Here is a 24,880-nt window from a genome sequence, read left to right on the forward strand (position 1 = left end):
AGGAGAAAATTCTTATACAAACAGACCTTCAATGATCTTTAATCCATAGAAATTATTTTTCAGGTGTGTAAAATGAACAAAGACTAACATCAATGTGATTTTGTCCCAGCCAACAAAAAAGCCTGGTAAAGACTAGAAGTATCCATACCTGTTAAAAAAAGGTAACACAGGTGGACACTTCAGGGATTTCAGCCTGCTGCAAACATGTATCAGGATAGCTCCCACCTTGTAAACCTTTATAGCAATAGGTTAAAAAGTTGCAACAGTTTATGGTAGTACTGCTCACCCTTGTTTTAAAACAAGACAGTATCATGATACTGTTTGTTCTCAAAGCCATCCTCTCTACTTTAAAAAAAAGTATATTTTGCTGATATGCAGCAAGAAGCAGCTCTGTTTTACAGTTTTGCTAGTCTCTCCTAAGAGCTGTCAGTCTGGCTAGTAACTGAAGCACAGTTTTGCCAGAAGCCATCATAACTTTCTTCTTATTCCTAGAGATTTAGCAAGAGACATGCATAAACAGTCCAGTGATCAAGATTTTTTTTTTTTACATAAACTAATCTAATTTGCTAATGAAAGAATACTTGCAAAAGGTGTTTAAATACTATCACAAAATACCACTGACATATTAAGTTAGAAATCTTAACATACTATTAAAAATGACACATGGCAATTTTAGAGGGCACAGTGCCTAGGCTCTGAGTGATCTTTCCTGACACATTTCACTGCCAAGGGGAGACATCTGTAGCAAGACACTAATGAAGTGCTGAGGGCAGCACAGTATCAGTATGTTAGTATCAAGGAATTGTATAATTTCTGAGCTTCTAATCTGGTTTTATATTATTTATGTTATAAAAAAAGAATAGATCTTTGGGTACAAATCACTTAGCATAAAAAAAAAATATTTAGTCTACTCATTGCTTCCAATCAGAGCAAGTTTTCTTTGGACATAAGCTTCATTTTACAACAATTCTTTTGATCATCAAAATATATTCAAGTGCCCTCTTGACAGCATCTGCTCTCGTGAAGTTCCACTTAAAAACAAAAAAATAAAAGAAAAAATCCATAGATGCTGAACACATCTATTATGCTGTTTATCTTCATGAGAATTTTGTAGAGGATATTATATTGATTGCCCAAACCTAAAAAGCAATGTTATTCCTAGTCAACAAAGACTAGGATAAAGTGCTAAAACTCACTGCCACTCTGACCCCATTGATATCATTTTTCTTGACATGCAGAGGCAGCTTTGAACAGGTGTAGGCAGGTTTCCTCCATCAATCCAGCTTGTGGTCTGTTCAATTGGTTTTAAAAAGAGGATGGGACAGCTCTCTCCACATACTCACTATTTTATCTGGCAACATCTGCTGAACTGGTAGAAGAGGTTTAAAATAACCGTTCTTTTTTTTCTTTTTTTTTTTTAAATATGAAAAGTGATACAGGTTTTTTGCAGCCTGCATTTCTAAACAGAAAATCTCAGCTTTTATGAAAAAAGCACCAGGATATTAATCTACATATTTTCTTTCAAGTCATCCCCAAAGGCTTTAGCTAATGCTGTAGCCAACCTGCAAGTACACTTAGCATATTATCCTTGAAAACATCTGAGAAACATTTAGGGCTTAACCCATTTGGTAATTCCATTAACATAAGAAATTCAAGAGTGGGAGGGAGCTTGATTTGAACTAATTTCCAATCACTTCAACCTCAATTACAGATTATTTAGATTACATTTAAGGCTCTAATGTGCTTCAGCTGAGACAAACACCGAACTTCTGAAATGCTGCAACCAAACATGCAGTCTGTTATTTAACATTGTCATGATCAGAAAACATTGCCTTTGTAGAATAACAGTCACAACTATGGACTTTACTCCAATAGATATGAGAGCACAAATAATCCTCACCCTAAAAAGAAGACATATACAAGTATGAAAACAAAGAGTTTCTGGTACACACAATATGCACACAAAAAAAACCCCATCTTTTTTGCATCTCAACTGTTTCAAAGCTTTCTCACAATGAATGCTTGTTACCAGATGTTTTAACAACTCTATTACCACTGTGCTAGGTTCTACCATCCCAAGGTTAACTGAAAGCGTATCTTTCACTTAGACTGAATAAATATTCATTGCTACATACATATTTCGGAGAAAAATAAGGTTTTTTCCATTTCAAAGGCTGAACTCCTGAACTTGTTCAGCACCAAACAAAGCTGTTCAAAAGTCATAGTCTACTAAGTGAAATTGAAAATACTAAGGTGAGAACAAAAGACAGGCAAAAAAATGCTTTCATTTATCTGCAAGTGCAGGCTTTCTGCCGGTATGACAGCTGCAAAGGAACTTAAACTACCACTGTGTAGAGCAATTGGGATACAGTAGGGCTTACTAGCTCAAAAGCACCACTCTATAAACACAGATATGCTGTGTTCAGTATAGATTTATCTACACTTACTATGAACAAGCTAGTAAACCCACCCTGATCCAAGCTAGCTATAAGCAGAGCCAGCTTGGATCTGCCACGACTTATTAATTTTAACCTAAGTTTAGCATTAGTATTGCCAGACAAAGCTTCATGGCTTCATGAAGCATTGCTTGGTTGTCAATGAACTTCCCTCTTCAGTAAGCCTGATTAGTTTGGTCTCATTATCACAAGAGCCAAGAGACATTTATCAATGTGCTCAAGCTGACAAAGCCACCTCAAATAATGAGCATTGGAGAATTTCTGTATTGGCTTTACCAGAAATTTAAAGATGACAGTGAAGACAGGCCAGTTTTGAAACTATTTCTGCTGAACTGGGCAATGGGACTGCAAACAGACTCCGTACAATCAAGCATGCAGCTTTCAAGTGAAGTAGTGAAGAAATGAGCACTGTCTATGTGGAATAAGGAAAAAAAAAAAAAAAAGAAAGAAAGAAAAAAGTAAAATACCCAATCCCAAACACAGTGAAAGATAAGCTGGGAAGCTGAAGAGTGGTCAGTTTCTACAACAAGCTCAATATTAAGGTGATGAATACTATGCAGGTTCTGATATGATCTCTGTGTCGTGGTATGCCAGCTATATCCAGTCCTCAATACCTCTGTGATGAAGCAAGTTTGATGTTGGAGCACTAAAATATTTGAGATAGGCAGCTGTCTGTGTTCATCTCCGAGAAAGCAGTATCATCATATTTGCTGCGAGGAGTGACAGAGACACTAACGTCTACAGCTGTGACCCCTGGCAAAGAGAAAGTGCTAGCTCATATACAAAACCCATAACAATATAGAGTAACAATGACATTCTCTCAAAATGTAAAATTAATACCACTGCTGTAGACTTGAAAAAGTTACAGCAGCATGGCCATTTGGGTAATTATGCCTTTTGTGACTGCATTGCAGCAGGGAATTTTTTACATCAGCAGGGGGCTCTAGTTCTGTAGCTTTTCATAATCTCTGTTGAAGTTGTACATGGAATGGAAATACTTCTTAGTGATGCTGACACAGGAGCTAGAACACTTGCAGCTGTAGGACTATCACACGAAGGCAGAGCTGAGTGGCTATATTCAGTGCTCCCTGAAGCTGGTGCTTGACAACAATGAAGACTACCAAAGCAAAAGGAAAGATATTTTATCTCTAAGTTGTCATGAAAGCCAGCAATTACAATTATGCATAATTTAAATTTAAAAATAAGTCACCTTATGATAATTAATCAAGAGCAGCTGATTAAAGAGTAATGGTACAAACTGTCATTCAATGCTGCATTTAGAAATAACCTGGCCTGTATGTCACCAAAATGGACTTGCATTTTTATAACCCCAGAATTCCAAACACAAATTAAATCTGCTAGCAGACTAGCATTATGCAAGCGTTTGTAAAGATTCTCCATAGCGCTTAACATATATTATGCTATATTGCATAGCTGTATTTATTCCTATGTTGAAATACAAGTATCAGGGCATCTCAATAAAACAAAAAAAAATAGTTATGAAGAAACAGTTCAGACTTAGACCAGGACTCAAGCAGAGACTTTTAAATACCAATCACGGAGAATATCAGCTCGAATTTAAATGTAAAAAACATGTTAGACTTGTGATGAGGCTCAATCAGGCCCTATGTGCAGCTGCTCAGAATTATGTTAGGGATCAGCTTGCAAATTGTTTAACATGGCTCAGACAACTCATTTTTAACTGTGGCCAATTAGTGTTGACAGCCTAGCTGCATTTGATTTTGCATATGGAGGTAGACATATATGTTAAAATGAGGTTACTGAACTCTATTTAAAGAACTTTTGCTGCATTTTCAGTGAGCAATCAAGCAGTTGAAAAGGGCTTACAGCTTCTCTTCACTAAGGCCAAGCAGAGAAGGCTGCAGATACCTAATGCACTACCAGTGCTGGTAGAAAAACCAAACAGAATGTATGGAAAAGCCTTCCTCCCTGTAGAATAACCAACCTTCACTTTTTTACATTCTAGAGGTGGAAGCTTTATAGACCTACTCTCCATTTCATATGGAATAACATTAGAATAATGCACTTGCTGTATAACCAGGCATACTTTAAAAGCCAAAGAAGTTGTTCATCATCTGCAGAAACAAGTACACAGAGCTTAGATTCAATCTTATTTGCATAATAATTTTTACTCTATGCTTAGCAGAATGATAGCAACACATAAAAAGAAGCTACTTTTCCAAAACCTCAAGATTCTTTGCAATGAAACAATTTTGAGAACCTCTTCGGAAGAATGGCAGAGGATCTGGATCAACTGTCAATTGCATCAGAAAAGGATGAAGAATATGTAAGATGGCAGAAGCACCTTTGTTGGCAAGTAAATAAAATCAATCTTTGATGTATTGTCAATAGAATAAACAGGGAAATCCAGACAAAATGCAGGCAGTCAATTTTATTACTATAAATTTTATCAGATTCCTCAAAAAGAGGTCAGCTCTGAAGTAAGCATGGCTGCTTCTTTCGTTGATGTCCTTTTGGCGCAGCCCATTAATAATCTGTTGTAGCACAACCATTTGTACTTATCTCATGATAAATTACCTGTTAAAATATCTGGGCGTAATAAAAGTTAATCAGTCTCAATCATACGTTTTCTTTTTTTTTTTCCTCCTAACAATAGCCTGACCAGCCAAGAATTTGACTGATTGTGTTCATTTGGCACAAAATTCTATATAATAATATCACCTTTTAATTAACAACTTGTCATGAGTGCCATCAAACTAATCCTTACATATATTGGTAGTTTCCTTTTTTATCTACAAAATGCAGATTTTTATGCAGTGTGCCATCTGAATGTCAAAAGGTTCCAATATGTTTCCTATATTCCCTCATAGCATATAAATTCTTAAAAATAAATCTAAAATTAAAATAAGATGTCCAAGTACACCAGAAACTGTGCTTAAATAATGTTTTCTAAGCAACCAGTGTAGAAAAATAGAAGCGGTCCAACACTGATTGCCTACTTAAAATATCAAATTAGATAAAAATCCTTTTTCTATTTCGGTAATCAGTTGTCTCCTTGTAAAATGTGTTATTACATAAAAAACTCTTTCCAAACACTTAAAAAAGCTGCTAGGGCAAGCTTGGACCATGATGCCCTCTTAATAAACAAAAACTAGCAGATAACCAGCTCTATGTTATTAGTGCACAGATAAATGGTCTGCCGATAAATATCAATGATGATAAACCATTCCAATCTCACTAGCCTTATCTTCACTGCATTTCTTTCAGTGTTCTTTCCATTAGCTGAATTCAGAGTGTCACAGTTCAGTCAGAGCATCAATGTTTCTGGTCAGGACAATTTACCTACAACTTAAACGTGACCAATATTGATTTTTTTAAAAAATATGTTTATATCTTCTGTAGTTAAAAACAAATAGAGATGCATTGATACTTTTTAGATTTGTTTCCATTTTTCAGTGGGAAATGAATTCTTCAAAGGAAAACAAAGAAAGGCAGAAGCAAACGACTGATATCCAGTTTCCTTTAAGTGCTTGTCTTTGCTCTCTCCATCCCACTGTACTGATATTGTAATTCTACGCTGCTGATTCTCATCACCAAACTATTGAAAATAGCACTGGACAACTTTACGCAGTTTTCTCTACTAATCAGATGAGATACGGGCAAAATAATTGCTTTAACATTATAGTATTTTAATGTTCAATTACTTCTGTGTTATTAACCGTATTAGAGATGGATGAATGTCAAAATCTTAAACAGGGGAAAGCAGTAAAAAGTTTCCTGGTTTTACAACAGCTTTAAGCTATGTTCACTACAAAACAAAGTACCATTTCTTGGTGCATGAGCCCACCACCACACCACAGCAAGAGCCCCCTGAAGATAAACCAGCACCCTCGCTCCCAGCACCACAGCCTCACCGTTTCTCTCCAGAAGACTGATCTCTGAGAGGAGGAAGAAAGCAAGCAACACGTTCAGCCTTGCTGGGTTACGCCATTCCGTAATAAGCCCTCCACACCGAAAATAAAAAGCCGACGGGGCCAGCGAACTGGGAGTTTTTTCCAGCTTCCACGCTGCCCGCTGGTCCGTGTGGGAGAAGCTGCCAGAGCACAGGGGCCAGCGGGGCCGGCGTGTGAGGGGAGGTGATAAGAGGGACGTAGATAAGGAGCGAGGTTCAGCGCCGAGGCCTGCAACGGACCTGGGCCGCCCGGTCCCAGCGTCCCCAGGGCTGCTTATGCCACAAGATGTCCCGGCAAATTGTCTTCATACAGGCTCTTACCGCCCCGTGAGGAGCGCGTTTACCTTTGATACTTCTCCATATGTGTACTTTCACCAATAGTTACCTCAAAAATTATTTTTTTTGACGTTCAGTTCGAGTGGAAGCGGTGTAATAACCGTAAGGCGGACCTCATAACTTCCAAGGGCCAAGGCGCCTGGGTGATGATCACTGGCAACAGCGAGTGTACGCACAGGCTCATTCTTTTAACTTCAAAAAAGGCTACAATTTATAAGAAGAGGCTGCTAACCAAATCTAGTACCCGTACAATTTGCGACATGCTACATATTAAGGTGTCGCACAAGAAATTTTTAATGAGAAATGTAGTTGTGGAAATTCAAAAGAACTGTTAAAGTGCAATGCAGCATCCAAGTGAGCCCCAGGCAGCTATTACTTTGGACTACAGACCACATCCTCCGCATTAAATTAGTATTTTTAAACTAACCAAGAGGCTAACCACTTACTGAGACGATAGCTTTCACTAAATTGAAGGAGAAAAACACCACCTCTTAATTCACTGCACGGTATAGCCACTAACTTAAAATACAAAACAGAAATTAAGGGATAAATCTGCTTGATGAAAGCACAATGCAGTGACAAAATGGCCTTATGTACAAGCAGAATGTTGTAATTTCAGTCTTTATGTATGTCACACAAATTCCAAATTAGTTAAAAGGAAAAGAATGTGCAGAATATATACCACATCAACAGAACCATTTTGATGCAAAAGTAGTTCATTAGGCAATTCCCACTCAAGAAAAATCTGTACACTTAAACGCACTGATGAACAGAACATGCTTTGCAATCTGGTCACTCTGCAGCTGCTAAGTATATATCCGGCCGGATGATAGGAATCTTTGCAGCTCCACTAACTGAAATGAGAGCTAGGAAAGCTGGATGAAGGTCCAACTGGTATCAGATTCACTCCCACTCTTCCCCTCTCCCAAGTCCCAAACTGACAGGAATTTAAACCAGCAAAATATTTTACTTTAGATGGCAGAGATGATGACACTTGACAAGATACAGATGCTACTCTAAAACACCCTGACAAAAACACGGTAATAAACACAAAAGCATAAGGATCTTACAACAAGCAGACTACGTGTGCACGGCTGTTCCAGGACATTAGTAATCCCAGGCCATCTTGGATGAGAAGGCACTGCAAAACGTAATTAGAAATTTTTCTGCCTTACTGAGCTTACTTAAACCTTACTGAAATCTTACTGCCTTCCTGGAAGTTCCTTTTTGAGCTTCCCATCAGTGAAGCCCATATTGGGGATCTGCCCAAGACTGGTCCTGCGAGTGTTGACAGTGACGGATACGAGTACTTACGGCCGTCTGTCTTCCACCGTTACTGCCAGTCCACCATGGACGTGGCAGCAGCCTCTCTATAAGGAAGAGAGAACAGGATCTTGAGCTCAGCACAGGCTCATGATTTACAAAAAAGAGACAAGAGGGTAATGCCTTTTTCCTTTGTCACTGGCATTTTATAAGGGAGCAGCTTGGAATCTTTCTATGCGTTTCTACAGTTTACACAGACTGGTGAATTAGAAAGCACCTGAAAAAATAAAAAAAAGGAACTGTATTGCCAGCCACAGTTAAGAGCCACAGCTCTTAAAGGAACAGGTAAGAGAATAATTTACAGCCAAAAGGAAGAGAGGAATGAAAAGTCTCGATCTTGCTGACTTCTCATGGACAAGTGATTTATCATACACAAGAATGTCAACCTAATTATGAAAGGGAGACTGATTACAAAAGGGAAAAATCTTTAAGATTATACAAAGCTGATTCAAGTAAACATTTTTAAAAGAAGTTAGCACAATGCACGGGCCTAAAAATCACCTTGTGGGTCTGCAACAGATATCCACAAAGAAAGAATAAATTTTACAGAAGAGCAAAGTCAGGGTCCATCAGAAAGCAATTAGTATGTAAAAACAAACACAGCTTATTTATAGCACACAGGACATGACAGCATTAAGATCAGATCAACTTGACTAGGTAACTGTACATGGCACTAGCCTAGTTGCGTAAGGTTCTCTCCAAACATCATTTAGGAGTACAAATTCAGAAGAAAACCATCCTTAATAAAAAGGAATTAACAATAGCTTAAATGAAATAAAACTAATTTCTAAACCAGCAAGATTAACAGAATTCATTAAATATCAATCATAGGACATTTTTGCTGGCTTTCTTTAAACATATAAGTAATTGTATCAGTGCAGAAAGGAATCAATACGCTAGAAGGTCACAGGAGCAGTTCTCAATTCTGAAGAAATGTCCTCACAAGATGATCCACGAGTAACCTCTGGGAGGGAGAACTGCACGTCACCCTGTACTGAGATAATCAATTATGAATGGAAAGACATGTGTATGTCTTCACATGATTTGTATGCCATTACCTTCCTTTGCGCAACTTGCTTTAGCTAATAAATTTTACTTTTGGAAACAAATAGTCATCTGAATCCTGGATTCCACTTTCTGGTTTTTGTCAGTAAACTACAGCATATCTGCACAACATTGTAGTGACTGGCAGGTCAGCAGCTTCCACCTAGCCCAGGGGAAGGACGATGATGCCCCACAATCGCACCAAAAGCACACAATGAACAGTCCTGTACCTCTATGGCAAGTGAGCAAGTGGACCCCTGCTTTCACGGGGGACGGGAATTGCTGAGACAGCCCAGCCTGCTCTCCCTACAGGACAGGCTTCTGCAGCTATCACTTTCCAACACAGTCAATGAAAGGAAAAGTAGATACCTTCCGTGTAAACGAGATCGTTGGTTTTGAGAAAACAAAAGTCATCCTGGAACAGGTATTACGGACAAGAGAGATTTCTAGTTAGTTATTACGGACTGTGTTTAATTGTTTGGAAACCTCCTCTTTAAAGATGGTTTTCAAAACTTGCCCTTTCGTGAAACCAGCAACATACCATGAAGATTACAGGATACTAGATACAATCCAATATAAAAAGCATTTTTATGGAGGAAGTTTTTGCAGGTTATATATCAGATAACCAGTTATTTAGAAATAAAAGTTTATCCAGGCCTTTAAAAATAACTATAAACAAGCTAATTTAACTGGCAGCATTCAATTCTGCTTCTCTTTACCATGCCATAGCAGAGAAACAGCAGCAACCAGTTGCAAAGCCTCTGTGTCTGGCTAGCACAGAAAAGAAAGGAGGAAAACGTTCTCTCAACTGTGAGGCAGCAGCATTAGCAGGCTTTGTATTTCCCAAGTAGGGATCCATTCCTTATGCACTTACTCTGATTTGGCAATTGCCCTTTGAACAGCAGTCCTATTACATTGAATACTCTTGCTCTTGCACTTTCCTGAAGTTCAAACAGTCCCTCATGTCAGAGGGAAAAGAAGCTACCATTGGATCTGGTCTCCCAGATCTTTGGCACTGAAAAAGATACAAAAGGCTAAGTGACCTTAAACTACAACCCAATAGCTGGGATGTTATTCAGTTCCTTTGACTTATTTGGTATCCATAGCACAGCTACAGCTAAAATAATAAGAAAAGGTAAAAATCTATGCAAGATCAAATTTTAGTAGAGATGCCTATCCATGGCAGTTCTTCCCCACGGAATATTGGAACAGATACTGTTTTTTTTTTTACTAGGAAAAGCAACAAACAGATGTTTAAATAGGTTAAGGATGGAAAGGGATTTAATTTGGGAATAAAGCATAATTAAATTCTCTTTATTGGCTTCCATCTCAATTCTTCTAACAAAACTCTCCCATGTATAAACTACATGCAAATTCTGTATTGCTTGGGGCTGTGTGGCCTTTTCAGAGATTTTTGCAAAGAAAAAGCAAGATTTTCTTTCAATGTTAAGTGCAAAGGAGTTATTTATTGCTCGTTATGTCCACAGAAACAGTATATATAAACACTTGAATTTCCTGTTTCATTGAAAAAAAAAAAAATCACAGTGCCTAAAGCTAAAAGTCCTTATCTGAATTTGCCAGGGAATTCAGCAGAAATACTGAGGATGCAGTTTTAAAGCTAGAGGGCTGCAGTTCTGCCTTCACTGCTCACTCACAGCTCTTTGCATCTTCTGCCTGCTCCTGGCACCAGCACTCATGCAAGCAGCAACGGCGAGTTATTTCAGGAAGCTGCTAATGATGAAGATTAACCTGGAAAGCGATCTTTTCTGACCAAACCAGCTCCCTGAATTTGCTTGCTGTACGATTATCAACAGCAGTTTAGGGGCAGGAACACAGTAGTTGAGACTTGTAACTTGCCTTCACTCCTCTTGGACCAGGTACTCCTAACCTCAACCGTCTTAGCACTAGCCCTTGTAGTGCTAGTAGTAGTTGTGTGGTAGTTGTGGAGCAAGACATCACCATTGTGACTGAAACAGACTCCATCACTCCACCAAGGTGGTCTGCAATCAGCTGTAGATCTTGCGGCTGGCATAGCCACTAGAACGGATGCAAATGAAGCAAAAGCATTTTTGTGACAAAAAGCAGAAATTTCACATCTCTTAGTGACATGACTGCAGAAAAGTTCTTACCCTTTAACATGTTTTGATAAAGAATGAGATACAGGCAAACACCTTTCTGTGGAAGTTAAACTAGTCACAGTGTCACCAGAGTGAACTGAGCACCAACCAGCAATGCTTATCAAGCTTATTTTCACTTAATTTGATAATGTTCCTGACAGCAGAGTCTCCTCTGTATGCTCCACTAAACTTTTATATTTTATGGGCTATGTTACCACACGTCCTCCCTCTGTTTCATAAGTGTACTCCCACTCAACACCATATAATCCTCTTTTATTACTTACATTACTTGTACATGAATACATTATCTTTACCAAAGTGATGCCAGCAGTCCCAAGGCTAGTCCACAAAGGTTAGTCTCCCTTGACCGTCTCTATAGTCAGCTCCCAGGAGATGATGACCTGCTGGCATTACCGTGTCCAGTTCAACCTCTCCAATATATGTCCCGTGTGCCCCCTTCTCCATGTCTCAGTGGTAATGTTTGATCCTTGATCAAACCATGTCGGGGAGCTATGATACCAGAAACTCCCAACCCTGTTCCCCACCAAAACAATGCAAACCACCCCCCCCCCTCCCCAAAACAAAACAAAACAAACCAAACCCAAGTGAAGAGTTTCTACTGGTTCAGCTGTCCCACGATCAAAGAAATGTGAATTTAATAAACACAGGGGTGGGAACAGAGGCTGATGGAAGGAAAAGCTTTTGGCAGCAACTATAACCTCAAATCATACTCCTGGAACCAAAGCTAAGTCAACTATGAAAAAAAAAAATCCACTGGAATTTGGGCTTCATTTGTTCTGAAGTTCATGTAGTCTCATTTCCAAACATAAGATGCAGCTTAAGTAAAAGCATAATTTAATCATCACAATGTAAGTTGTTTATATTTGCAGGATAGGTAGAAAAACTTTAATTTCTTTGGTCTAACTGTAGCAGCATAGAGAGCAATCAATCACAAAACGAACAGTGCCAGAATATTCAGATTTTTAACAAGGTCCCTAAATAGTATCTTTAAAAACAGAACAATAAATACTTTATGCAGTAATTCTGGAAAACATGCACACTTTCTTTTGGCTCAATGCACACACTGCAACAGCAATTCATTAAATGTTTTCCAAAAGCCATACAATTAGAAAAATGTTAGTACACAAAAACAACCCATAACAACAATTTGCTTTAAGTACCACTGACAACACAGAAGGAAGAGACAGATGGATTCAGGGGCTGGCATCACGACAAGAAGAAATACTATTTCTTGTGAAAGTCTGAGATCAAATGGACAAAATACTTTGGAACGAAAAAGCAAAAGAAATCAAAAGTCATCAACTCCAAGAGTTACCAGGTACAGTTAGAAGCTTGCACTCATCTGAAATTCAGATTAGATCACCACAGCAGTTGAAAGTTATTGGACTTTACCCTAGAATACCAGCTCAAAGTACCTCCAGGACCTCTCTAGCAACAGCATATCTCAAAATTATGCTATGCCGTACACATAAACTCTTTCTATCCTTGGTGAAATATGCAGTTTCCTTCTCACACTTTTATTATATTTTCTGAAGATAACTCGAGGCCTCTTATAGCTAGAACCTTGTCATTAGCTTACTGCCAGAAGCTAGGAAGTTCTACGCTCCTGTACCCACTCCAGTGAATGATCTAAGCTCAAAGATGAATTCAAGCTAGCGTCCCTAGGTTTTATAGTAAAGTCACACACAGTGTAATGAATTCATAAAAACATGGTGCACAATGATATGTATTTTTTCCTCTACGTATCATTTAACATTATGTAAGATGGTGGCTTCATTTGAAAAAAGCGCACACAAGGATAAGTGACAAATAGGCAGCTGCTAGAGGTTCACAATGAATTTCAAATAATGTGTTTTTGTATGTAAAAAGTACAGTTCACTCTCTAACAGAAAGCTCCCTTCAGCTGCAGAACCATGCTCGCTATGATTTAACAGCACTGCAATTACATGTCTACAGATAATGAGGCCCCACGCTCCCCTTTGGCTCTCTGATCTTGTCTACAGCCTGTGCCTTTTACATCCACAGACCTCTCTTCTCCCATCCCACCACTGATTTTGTCCAGATTATTTGAAGATTTACTTAAAAAAAAAAAGTTTAAAGGGACACCTGGCAAAGTTAAACACACAGCAAATGTGATAACACTTTTCATGTGACAAAGCTATGCATAAATGAAGTTCTACTTTAAAGGCTTACTTACACACAAGAGTACTCCCACTCCTTAATTCAAGTTTGCTTTGCCAAACATAACTGCTTTTTAGCCTGAACTGTACTTCTTACTCTGCTATGGCTTTTATCAGAAGTTACTGTAGTGGTATACAAGGTCAGTTCACACACATGCATAATTTAGCAGAAGTTAAACGATTATGCATAACTAACAATCATTATGTTAGAAACCTGTCAGAATTAGTTAAGCTCACCTCTTTGTCCATACTCTCTAAATCCTCTTTACATAGGGTGTAGAGGGGCATTGTCTCAGACATACTTGGCTGGCGTTTCCGCTTAGATGGACCAGGCTGCTCTTCATTTTCACTTGCTGGTAGGTCATCTTCTTCAAACATCTGCTGCTGATGTGGTTGAACAACTCTGAAAAATTTCAGGGGTCCCACATAAGAAAGATTTACTTGATTTACAGCTTCTCTAGAAATAAAATCCTATAAACAATTGATGACTGCTGAATATCTACAACTTTACTTAATAGGGTTCTGTATTCATCAACGGAGGAAAGATCAAGTCTCCCAATGGTTGCTTTTATTTTCACCCTGATGGCTTCTTAAGTTCTTATTCTACCTTTAACAAGGTACTCGCTCTCCTGCCTTCCCACTGTTCTTGTAAGTAACCATCATGCCTTTCTTGAAGCCAAGAGTTTCAGTAGCTGCGGATACATTGCCCTTAAAAAACTTTACAGTTTGTGCTCAGGTGGAATTCGTCCATCACTTGACATGTTTATCATTCAGGAAACAACCCTTACATGCTAATATATTTTTCCTGACCTACGTTAAGCTTGTATACTTGAGTTTCAAAGTATACTTTTCTATTTCTCAACCTTACAGACAAGATGTTTGCAAGTAGAAAGCTCACTTCTGTGCCTCAATCTTCACACATTTCCCACATGCTAAGCCCGGACAAGATGCAGAACAGACCGTATTTCTTTTTGGCTACTGTATTCAAATATGGTAGCATTTTCTCTTTGTATTGTATTACCTTGTTAGCTACTGTATTTAATCAGAACATGCAGATACAAAAAGGAATGTCAAAATGTTCATAAAAATAGATAAAATAATCAAAACTGCATGGGAATTGCATTATAATAGTAATAAAAAGATAGACTATATCTATAACAACAGCAGGAGACTTCTACCTTTCTTGGGTAACTTTTTTTCTGTCAATATTACTTTACTAAAGGCTTGTAGATGCTAAAACTGCTACACAGTACAGTTTAACTACGAATATTGGGCTGTCACACTAACCTCCTGGAACACATTATAGCTGCTCAGCACCACCCAGAATCCTATTCAAAGATCTCAGGCCATAAAGCTTAGGGGTCTCAAATTATTTATGTTAGCCATAAGATTGCATGTGTGGGGAATGATTACCACAAGCAAGTATAAAAGTGACTGTATTTGAAATCACAAGCCGTTTCAAGCTGTAACCACCAGGTGAGATACCATCAAGCTGTTTCTGTGGGTGGTGGTGATTCAGAAAGGGTACAGTGTGGTCTCTGCTGACAAGAGTTTCAGCGCAGGATGGCTGCTTCTCGTCAAGCCTGGATTTTCAAAAAACAGCTTTAGATCAGCAGCCCCACCCAAAACAGCCATTACTAAATTATGTAATCCAGTCATAGGTAAGGTTCTACAAAATCGTTTCTCCTCTCGTGAACTTGACAGCTTCTTAAAAAGGTTATCTAAATATCAAGATTTTTTCCTACATCAGTACTTCAATCCCAGAATGTAAGAAATGTGAAAGCCACATGAAGCTCATTTTGAGGGCTCACATTTTCCTAAATACACATCTCTCTTCTCTCAGATCCCATGGGTAGGTGCAAGAGATGCGAATTCATTTTTTGAATTGGGGTGGTGGGGGAAGAGAGCCAAGCCATTGCTGTGCTACCCAGAACTGCACTATCTGCTGCAGAAGACCCCCATCAGCTCGGCACTACTCAGCAACACAGCAGAAATGTGCCCCTTCGCAGTCTGTCATTTCTGTATGGTGGAATTTCCCATGAAGCCAAAACAACAATTTGAATGTTGCGGAAATGAACTAACCAAACTGCTTTTCTGTTAAAGTTTTTCATCACAGCGTAACAGTTTTTTGTTTCGTTGTCATCCCCCCCCCCCCCCCCAAATGTTTTCTATTTTACACAACCACACAGTTTTCTTTTGCTATTAAACTGCTCTCAGACAATAATTTTCATAGGTAAAGGAGGAAAAAAATACAGCATTCCACTATATTTTCCAAAAAGGTCTTTTAAAATATGATTTCCTTGCCTTTTTAATAGATACCCTAGCCAAGAGAAAGGTGGTGATGCTATTTGCATTCGTAGTAAAACACAGAATGACCAAACAAAAGGGATATGCATCTTACACAACTGTATTAAAAATATGACAAGCTTGACTATGCCGAGAATTATACACAAGTTATATGTAGCAGGCAGCCAGCAGCTTTTCTTAGACTAGAAATAAATCTAGTATATTTTTAAAGAACATATTATCATATGGGTAACAGCGAGAACTCCCCCTTTTGCAGAATACAATGCAATATCATCCTTGACCACATTATTATACACAAATATTAACTGTAAAATAACTGTATTAATAGCTTCTAAAGGCTTCTGTCAGATTTTTTTTTTCCAGTATTTTCCAGCTGCTACTAGATAAGAAACACTGGGACTTCTCACCAAAGCATTCCAAAAAGCAATATAAAACAAAGACTTCTTTAAGGTTTGTAAGAAACATTTTTATTTTATCAAAGACATTTTTCAGACTTTACATTTTCAGCTGCTTGTTACGTTAATTAAAATTTAAAGACATACAAATGCAGGAATTTACATTTATTTCTAATCAGTTGAGATTCATGAGTACTTTTTCAAAAATAACACCATATTCAACCCTGCACAGGTTGAATGCACAAGGACATGCACGTGCAGGGTGGGTTCGACATTTGTGGAAGTAACAAGCATCTTAACACTTTTTGATACAGCATCAGGGCAAAAGCTAAAATAGCATTATCATCATGAAAATGTTAAAAATATTTAAATTCCATTCATGACTTCAATTTGGTACTTCATATTTTTGCTGTCATAACACGACTGATAACATTAGGTAGGAAAAATTGTAACAATGAACATGTAAATTAAGACACAAAAATTTTATAAGTGAAATTAATTTATACAAATCTTAAAGAATTGCTTCAGCCAACACCACCTGCTTGACACACCTTTTCAAACCAAACATTTGGCGCATCTTAGCATTAGTTAAAACCAGAGTGCCACTTTTAACTTCTCACATGTAAATTATATCCATAATTTAAGCCTTGCCTCATCTGTTAGTGTATTGTTAGTGTTCAGTAGAATTTAACTTGTAATACTGTTTTTTCTTTATTCTAGTCCAAGATGCCATTAGCATTTGCATTCTTCTGGACAACACTACATTACACATCTCACGACCTGTTACAACTGCAGTGTTTACCATAATGTTTGTAGAGTACTGTTTCCATATGAAAATGCAAATTGTTGAGATACGTACAGAGTGTCAAAGCTCTGCCACGCAGGTTATTTTTAAAGAGGAATCCTTCCTGTTCTCAGAGAAGAGCTCCTGCCTGCTGCCAGCAGCCACCAAAAGCAGCACTGCATTCCCTTCCCTTCCAGTACAGCCGCAAACTCTTTGCCACCCTCCTGCTGAGGCTGCAACAGCCATGACAAAAAGCAGGTATTCAAGTCTCACAGAGCCAAGCACAACAGCAAGATTTATGCCTGTCGCATGAAACGTTGACCAAATTAACTGAAGCACCTGTAATTCACTGGTGACAGTTTCACTGTAAATTGCGTGTACGTATTTAAACTAATCATATTCTATTTTAAATTATGTTTCCAGTTGAGTCCCAGAAAGAAACTAAAAATGTCGAACCTAAAATAAAAAAGTGAGAACTGAAACAGTTCTTGTGAGATGGTACTCGGACAACTTGAAGCCCTTTTTAGTAACCAGCCTTGCAAGAGGCTCTCTTCTAAGCACAACAAGGTCTATTCGTACAGTCAGAGACCGAGTACCATTGCCATGCCACGTGCTGCTACCATCTACCCAAGGGTTTCCTCTCACAGCAGTGCAGTTTTGTTGCCTGCTGTCTGAAATTCAGGATCAGATGAAGTTTTGAGAAACTAATCAAAGAAGATTATTGGAGGCTTTGACTACATCTACCCACAACAGGAGCAGCTGTGAGTGTTAAAAGCTTTATCTAACTCTGCTTGAATTCAATGGCTTAGTTACAAATACTCTCATCTTTCTGGAGGACCTGAACATACGAGCACATGAAGTCTGTCCTGCACTAAGGTAATTTTCTCTAAAGTCAAGTATCACATCAATTTTTAAATTGGATGTGAAGCTTTCTTTAAAAGCTATCATTGATGTATGCATTAAGACAAAGTAAGGCAACGATACAGTACTTCTGCCTCAGCTCTTGCTCAATCAAAACACACCAAAGCTGTTCCTATTTGGCTTTTTGTTACTTCTTTACAGCCTTCATGCTCTGCCTGCACTGTACTTCCTATCCATTAAAAGTACTTAAAGTGGTATTTGATCACTGCGCTGCTTTCCTCCTAGACTTTACCAAGACACTCCTCACCATCGTAATTGAAGATAATGGAACTGCTCTGAGGAACACAGACATGCCCCAATTAAGAGATCAGTGTTTACAGGTCACTGATTTTACCACTAGAACCAAATCAACAGGAAATGATGATGAAAATACTATTTTCTAGCATATATTTTATGCTAATCTCTTTTCTTACAGCTGCTTGGTTATGGGGTGAAGTTGCAGCACTGAGTAACTGGATTCACTTTCTTAGATTAAAGCATCTCAACCCTGAGCATTGACAGTCAAAAAAATGTTTAAGTGAAATAAACTAAGGGAGTAGAAAGGAGATAGTCTCACTCCACCCCCAAAACCTGCCTGGGGCTCTGAGAAACTCAACTAAGAGGACAACTGAAGCGTATTTCTCTCTTTTTCTGCAAGATGTTCAAGTGAAGAAGCACCTCTACATTAAAGAAAAATAGGCTTAGGTATGGACAAAATTCTTCATTAAGTTGTTGACAAATGTAGAACAAACATCAAAACCTATTCTTTTTAAAGCACTGGATGATGCATTAATATCAACATAAACCATCATACTGAAGCATCTTAGAAGTGTCATGACAATTACATACATGTAAAACCTTCCCAGCACTTATTTCTAGACAAATTCCTATCCACAAAACCTGACAAAAAACCAAAAGCTTTTCAGCTCCTCTCTGGATACATACTGTGTCTTGATAGTTTAAAGTTTTTCCTGTTCATTTAACATGTCATAGTAAAGTAACATACAGACTTTAAAGACACAGTTAAAAAGGAACTGAGAACAAGACGTCCTCACAAACAGAAGAGACTAAAAAACCCTGTGTTGACAGAAACAAGGAAGCTGAAATAAGAAAAAGCCTATAAAAAGATGACAACTGAAAAAAACACAGGTTGAAATAATTTAGCAACAGGAAGATAGAGTGGAAACATAACAAGCTACACTAATATACAAAACCTTTACAAGTGACACACCGCAAAAGTGGCGGGGGAGGGAGAAGAATGGTAGAAAACTGTGTGCTTTTATAATTGTATTTTTGTGGTTGTTTGGAAAACTGAATTGCTTTATAACAACTGCTATACTCTGATCACATTGTGCAAAGGAATTTTGATCACATTTTACAAAGAGAAAAGCTTTGCCTTCACGACTGAATACTTCTTTACCACTGGAGTCAACAAGCCTTGCTAAACTTGTTAGCATTCCAGAAAGTTAGATCTTTTATGTAGATACTTAGGGATGAATTTTAGATGTTTTATGCATCCTTAAGAGACAAGTGTTGTCGTTGTAGCTAAACCAAATCCACAAATTTTGACGAAGTCCAGATGCTAGCCTTTGTACTTCAAAAAGCAGGCCGCCTCCTCCTCCTGCTGCTTTAGTGATCTAAGGATAATTAACTAGCACTCAGTCATATGGCCTTATTTAATAATACTCAGTGTCCTACACCCCTCTTCCACCACTTCTGATATTCCTCAAAACAAAACACAAAGCTAATGTCCTGTTTGAAGGAATTAGGTGAAGAGGAAAATTTTATAAACAAAAGCCAAATGCTATCAGATGTATTTTATAGACAAAAAAACCAATCCAGTATTCTAAGATTTGTTAAAAAACATTAGGCTGCCTTGCTTCAGAGATGAGTTATTTTAACATTCGTTAGAGTGCACAAACTACACGCTGCATTTATTTGTTTTGAGGTTTCTAGTCACACTTAGGTGAGGCACAAAAAGCATCTGGAATACTAACATCCTAATTTCACTTCAGCTAACTACTCACTTTCACTCGTTTCCTTGGCTTTTTAGAAAGCAACAAAGTAACTAAAGCAAAGACGACAATTTGATCAAATGCAAAGACAACAAAAGTTAAATTTACAACAGCATGTGAAAATACAGTTGAAGTGACTCTTAGCTATGCTTTAGGTACCTGAAGGACGAGTGTTCACCGTGGACTGGTAAGGTGATGGGAGGAGCTGGAGACTGGATGTACATCGACTGGCCAGAGGTCTGGGTGCCTTTCCTGATTAGCTTTCCAGTGTTAGGATCATAAAGTCGAACTTCAGGACCAGGTTGAGACTTTGGATGGATGGGTGTTGGGTGAAAGAGAGCTGTCTGAAATGTGCTGTGTGTGTCAGGAAACGTGGCAGGGCTATTCTCTCTGTTGGAAGAAGTTCAGAAAAAAATTGCTTTAGAAATTTAGATGAGCTATCTAACCAGAATGTATAAAACAAGCATTCCTTTTTTCTAAAGGAGGAAGTGGGTGGGGCAAAAAAAATGGTTTGGAAGATTTCTGAAGAAACATTTCTTCTCCTCCACCCTCATTAAAGCCTCACTGAATTTAAAACAGAAAAATGCAAAGACATGGATAATGTCATATTTACATTATTAAAAAAATTATTCAGTGTACCTTAAAAATTGTCTTAACTTAAAGTTACTGAAATTGCTTCCAGGTAGTAACAACTGCACAGCTAGAGTAGCATGATAATCTGCTTATAGGCAACAAAGAGAAAAGCATGCTATTGTATCAGATCTTAGTATCTGCTCTCCAAATTGGCTCTGAGAGAAAATAAACACACGGTATTAATTTGCAAGTCATCCAAACCCATTTGTTAAAATACCAAGCCACCTATGATCCCCCTGCTGCATTTTAAAACATAATTTTAGAAGTGACAGCAGAAACATTCAGAGATCAGTCTGCAGGAATCACCATTATGACATACTATCTAATTATGATGAAGTGCCACACAAAAAAAAAAAAAAAAAAAAAAATCAAATAGACCAGCATGTTATGTACCATGAAACCAATGCTACAGAAAAAGCAATTTAACTATATTGTAACAGATATCAGAAATGCCACAAAACTAGAGTTTTTACCATATGCCTTTGTGGATGTTTCTGAAGTAGCCTTGCAGCATCAACACTTAAGGTCAACCAATTTCAAGTTTACTTATTCTTTTTTGCTATTCTTAAGCTCATTTTATATGCAAATATTTTCTCAGACTTCATCCCTCCCCTAGTTCATAAGTGCTTTGGGCCAGTAATCACTATATCAAGCAGCTACATTAAGGAGAAAATATTTTTCCAAAGAAGTTGCACATGTTGGGTTAATAAAGTAAAAGTATTTGCATTAAGATAGATGTCTTACTGACTGATGTTTGGGGGAGGGGTGAGGGAAAGTATGAAGTTAAGGTGTGTTGTATTTGAAACACAAAGGTAGGAAAAATTACCATTATGTTTCAATAAAATGGCAGAGTGATTAAGATAGGTAGAAAGACTAAAATTCATCTAGACAGCAAAAAATTATGCTTACAAGTCACTGTCCAGATTTCTACTGAGAATTTGGCAGCATCAGGCCTCTGAGAAAAATTAAACATCCCGTAGAAATATTCCAAAGTTTGATTAAAAAAATCTGATAGCACTTTTTAAAAACAAAGTATTCCAGTCAAGCCGTAAGTAGGCTACACCTCTTTTCTAAGTTTTAGGGATCCTGGGTCTCTGCCTAGTCTCCCCTTTGATAAGTGACCTCACTTCCAGACATTTCTACTTTTGGTGTCTTCGGAGTACCTGAGGATTTACACGTGCACATTCTGCCCTCAAAGCGCTAGCGTCTTCTAAGCAGAAAGCAAATCTCTAGCCTACTCAAGTCGATCACACCAGTATCGGTTTAATACAGAAAACCCAATATGCTATGGCCATGGCCCTCCCTGTCTAAACACAGAAGGGAAGGTCCTCTGTTAGACTTGCAAGACACTATTAGTGTGAGTCTGTCCAAACAGGTAACAAGTCAAGAAGCAGAAGCTGGCTCTACAGTATCTTGTTGTGAGTTATTTTATCCATGGCACTTTCCTAAAGGGGACTGTTCTCAATAGCCCTCTGACTTCCTCTGTGTTAATAAAGTTTTTTGCTGTCCTTTCTATCTGCTGGCATCCTACTGCACTGATTATTTTTAACCCTTTCTCTTTCAACACTTCTTCTTATCCCCCCAAGACCTTCTCTGACTACCTTCTTTCTTCCACTTTGTGCTTCTATCTTCCTGCCTTCCAACCCCTCTTAGATTTTTCTGCTTCTCCCTTCCTCCTCACTACCAAACTTTACTAGTTTTTCATGTTGCAGGAGTGCGTACATTTTTTTTCTTCATTTGGCAGCATGAACGATCCTACGCCTTGGTGGCATTCCCTGTGTTAGTTTGTGGCTGAACTGACAAGGTCAACTGGTACAGCTGAAAATGGCTAACGACAACTGCTAAAGAAACTAGTAGTGCCACAGGTTTCTCCCGATTCTGCTAGTTGCTGACCTATCTCCTGATCCCTTAACAGTCTTCAGTTCAAGCAGCATAGACATAGATGAAAATGGAGGGTTCTTTCCCAAGATGTGTAAGCATTGCACACCATTCTGAATTTGTCAGAAACCAATTTTATAGTTGACTTCACAAATTAGCATAATTGTATGAATAATCTATATTCATGGCCCCTACCCCCCCAGGTTCCCACTTACCTGTGTGTTTTGATGTAGTCATCCTTCAAGGGAAAGAGCTGTTCCTCAACCTTGTCCCAGCGCTCCAGGCAGCTCCACAGCCAGTCGGGGTTTACAACATGGAGGTCCTTGCAGTCCTGAGCTTGCCGTACTTTTTCTGTGCCTATTACAAAGTCAAACATAACATTACAGTGTTCCCAAAAACACAGAAGATAACTTTAAGTACACACTGGTTTAAGAAGAACATTCTGTGATCAGTCTTACAGAAAAAACAAAACACTCCTCCCTAATCCAACAAAACAATCACAACTGATAAAAGTGAGACTCTAAATAAGATGCGATAACCTCCATCTCAAGCTGGATGAAGGCGTTTGTAACATCTCAAAGCACTGGCACCATGGAAGTAGCCCACTAAAATTGATCCATACGGAAAACCTCTACATCTCCATGTTAACTGAACAAACAATACAAATGCACTTTTGTATTTAATTTCCTTCATTTCTACTTGTAAGAGTCTGAACAGCAGCAACTCTTCAATGCCATTAAAGCCTAACGCTAACTTACCATGACAACTTTCTTACGCACAGTCCCCTGTACACACAGTATGCTACCATTTAACAGCCAGCCAGCCAGCCACCCACTCAACCTCCATTTGCCAGAAGCAGGGTCAAAGACGACAAATGGATTATTTTGTGCCAAAAGGGAACAACCAATGTGAAGTTAAATGTGGCAGGCTAGCACAAAGTCCCCATGAAACCATCAACAATGCAGCATGCAAGTAACAGGTGATCTCAAATTCCACCCTCTGGAGAAGACAGAACAAGAAAGAAACTCAGTAAAATTGCCATAAATCTTTGCCAACAAGCATCAAAACCAGTAAGCAAAAAGAAGTGAATAAAATAAAGGTTGAAATGAACGTTGAAGTAGTCTGTTCCCAGAAACAGCTGACTGTCCAAATGTTTCAAGAATGCATTTCTTCTATTTGATTGGAAAAAATTAGTATTACCAATTGTGGTACTTGTTTCAGCATTTATCAAAGAGATCTATGGAGTGACTGAACACTTGGAGACAACACAGAATTGTATAATCTGCCAATAAATCATTAAATATATATGCAATAGAGAAAAACCTGACCTGATATATCTATGCTTGACACTTACACATGGTATTTTTTACACTGCACAAATACTGGTGTAGCTGGAACGTGATAAAAGAACTCTCATCAATCTGACAGTCTGTCTCATAGCTGAAAGCCATCACTCTTCCCTTTTGTTATGTCCTGTAATTTATAGCATTCCATCTTATTTACACATTATTTAAAATGCTTATCAAACCCAATCATTCAACCATATTCTGTCTTGGTGCAAAGACATTTAAATACACTTAATATTGCACTACATTTTTTATGTAGAAATGCAAATAAAAGGAGACCATCAAGAACTAAAGGCAGGAGTTCTATTACCAACTTGGCCCTCTCCTCTAGGTTAAGAGCAGAGCTCTCAGAGCTGAAGGTGAAGAATACATCACTGCAAACACTACCCACTCCTGTTGAAACCCTTCAATTCTGCACAAAGACCCTGGGGTTTCTTCCTGCGGATACTTATATAAAAACACAATACTCCAGTCTAGTTTACCTTATTAACTTAAAGAAAAAAAAATTTTAAAAATTAAAAATTTTAAAGTCAAGTTTTTAACTTTTAAAAAATGTATTTAAAGTTAGAATTTATGAGCCCTTGTCTATTTTCACACATGTGCTTTGAGGAACGAAGACTCCAGAAAAAAAAAAAAAATCAATTTTCAGAACAATTCTGACAAGGAGGCAAGGACAATAAATTAATTTGATGGTTTCAACATAGTTCCCTGGAGTTTTATCTACATGACTGTCATTTAACAACATGATTTTACTTGTTTCAATTAAAATGAAAGTCTTGAAGTACCCATACTTCTCCACATCAATCATACTTCCCATCATCATGAAGATGAGAGGAATCAGTTAACAGCAAATACCTAAAGGCCTGTGTACAAAGTGAACTAGAATCTATTGGGGTAGACAGATCAACTGAAATACAGTTGAGGATTGACCTAACTAGTTAGACAGTTCAGTTTCTAGACTTCTGTAAACTCAAAAGACTAAACCAGAAAGGGCAGAAGATCACTGTCCTTTACCAAAGCGCTGAAAGCTTCTCTTTCCCTACTTTTATTCCCCCAAACCCAAGAGAATACAGGAGTAGAACTACCTTTTCCTCCATCTTTAGATACAAGTACTTTTTTTTCTTGGATTTAGATTAAGATGTTCTGTGCACAAATACGTTTATTCTATTTTCAGCAGCAAATGCAAGCAATTCCACACAGTTCAGGATTTA

At 38.1% G+C, this 24,880-nt stretch overlaps 1 protein-coding gene across 1 annotated transcript in view; it reads right to left on the reverse strand.

Annotated features, from left to right (window-relative positions):
• CTDP1 (CTD phosphatase subunit 1) overlaps positions 1-24,880 on the reverse strand; it is a 114,452-nt gene that overhangs the window by 47,546 nt on the left and 42,026 nt on the right. Inside the window, exons 9-11 of the mRNA XM_075052092.1 lie at positions 22,539-22,680; positions 19,972-20,202; positions 13,649-13,814 (exon numbers count right to left, since the gene is read on the reverse strand). Coding sequence (XP_074908193.1) covers positions 13,649-13,814; positions 19,972-20,202; positions 22,539-22,680 — 539 coding nt within the window. The remainder of the gene's footprint in view (positions 1-13,648; positions 13,815-19,971; positions 20,203-22,538; positions 22,681-24,880) is intronic.

This window comes from Buteo buteo, chromosome 20 (assembly GCF_964188355.1).
Source record: "Buteo buteo chromosome 20, bButBut1.hap1.1, whole genome shotgun sequence".
In the NCBI taxonomy this organism is placed as follows: domain Eukaryota; kingdom Metazoa; phylum Chordata; class Aves; order Accipitriformes; family Accipitridae; genus Buteo; species Buteo buteo.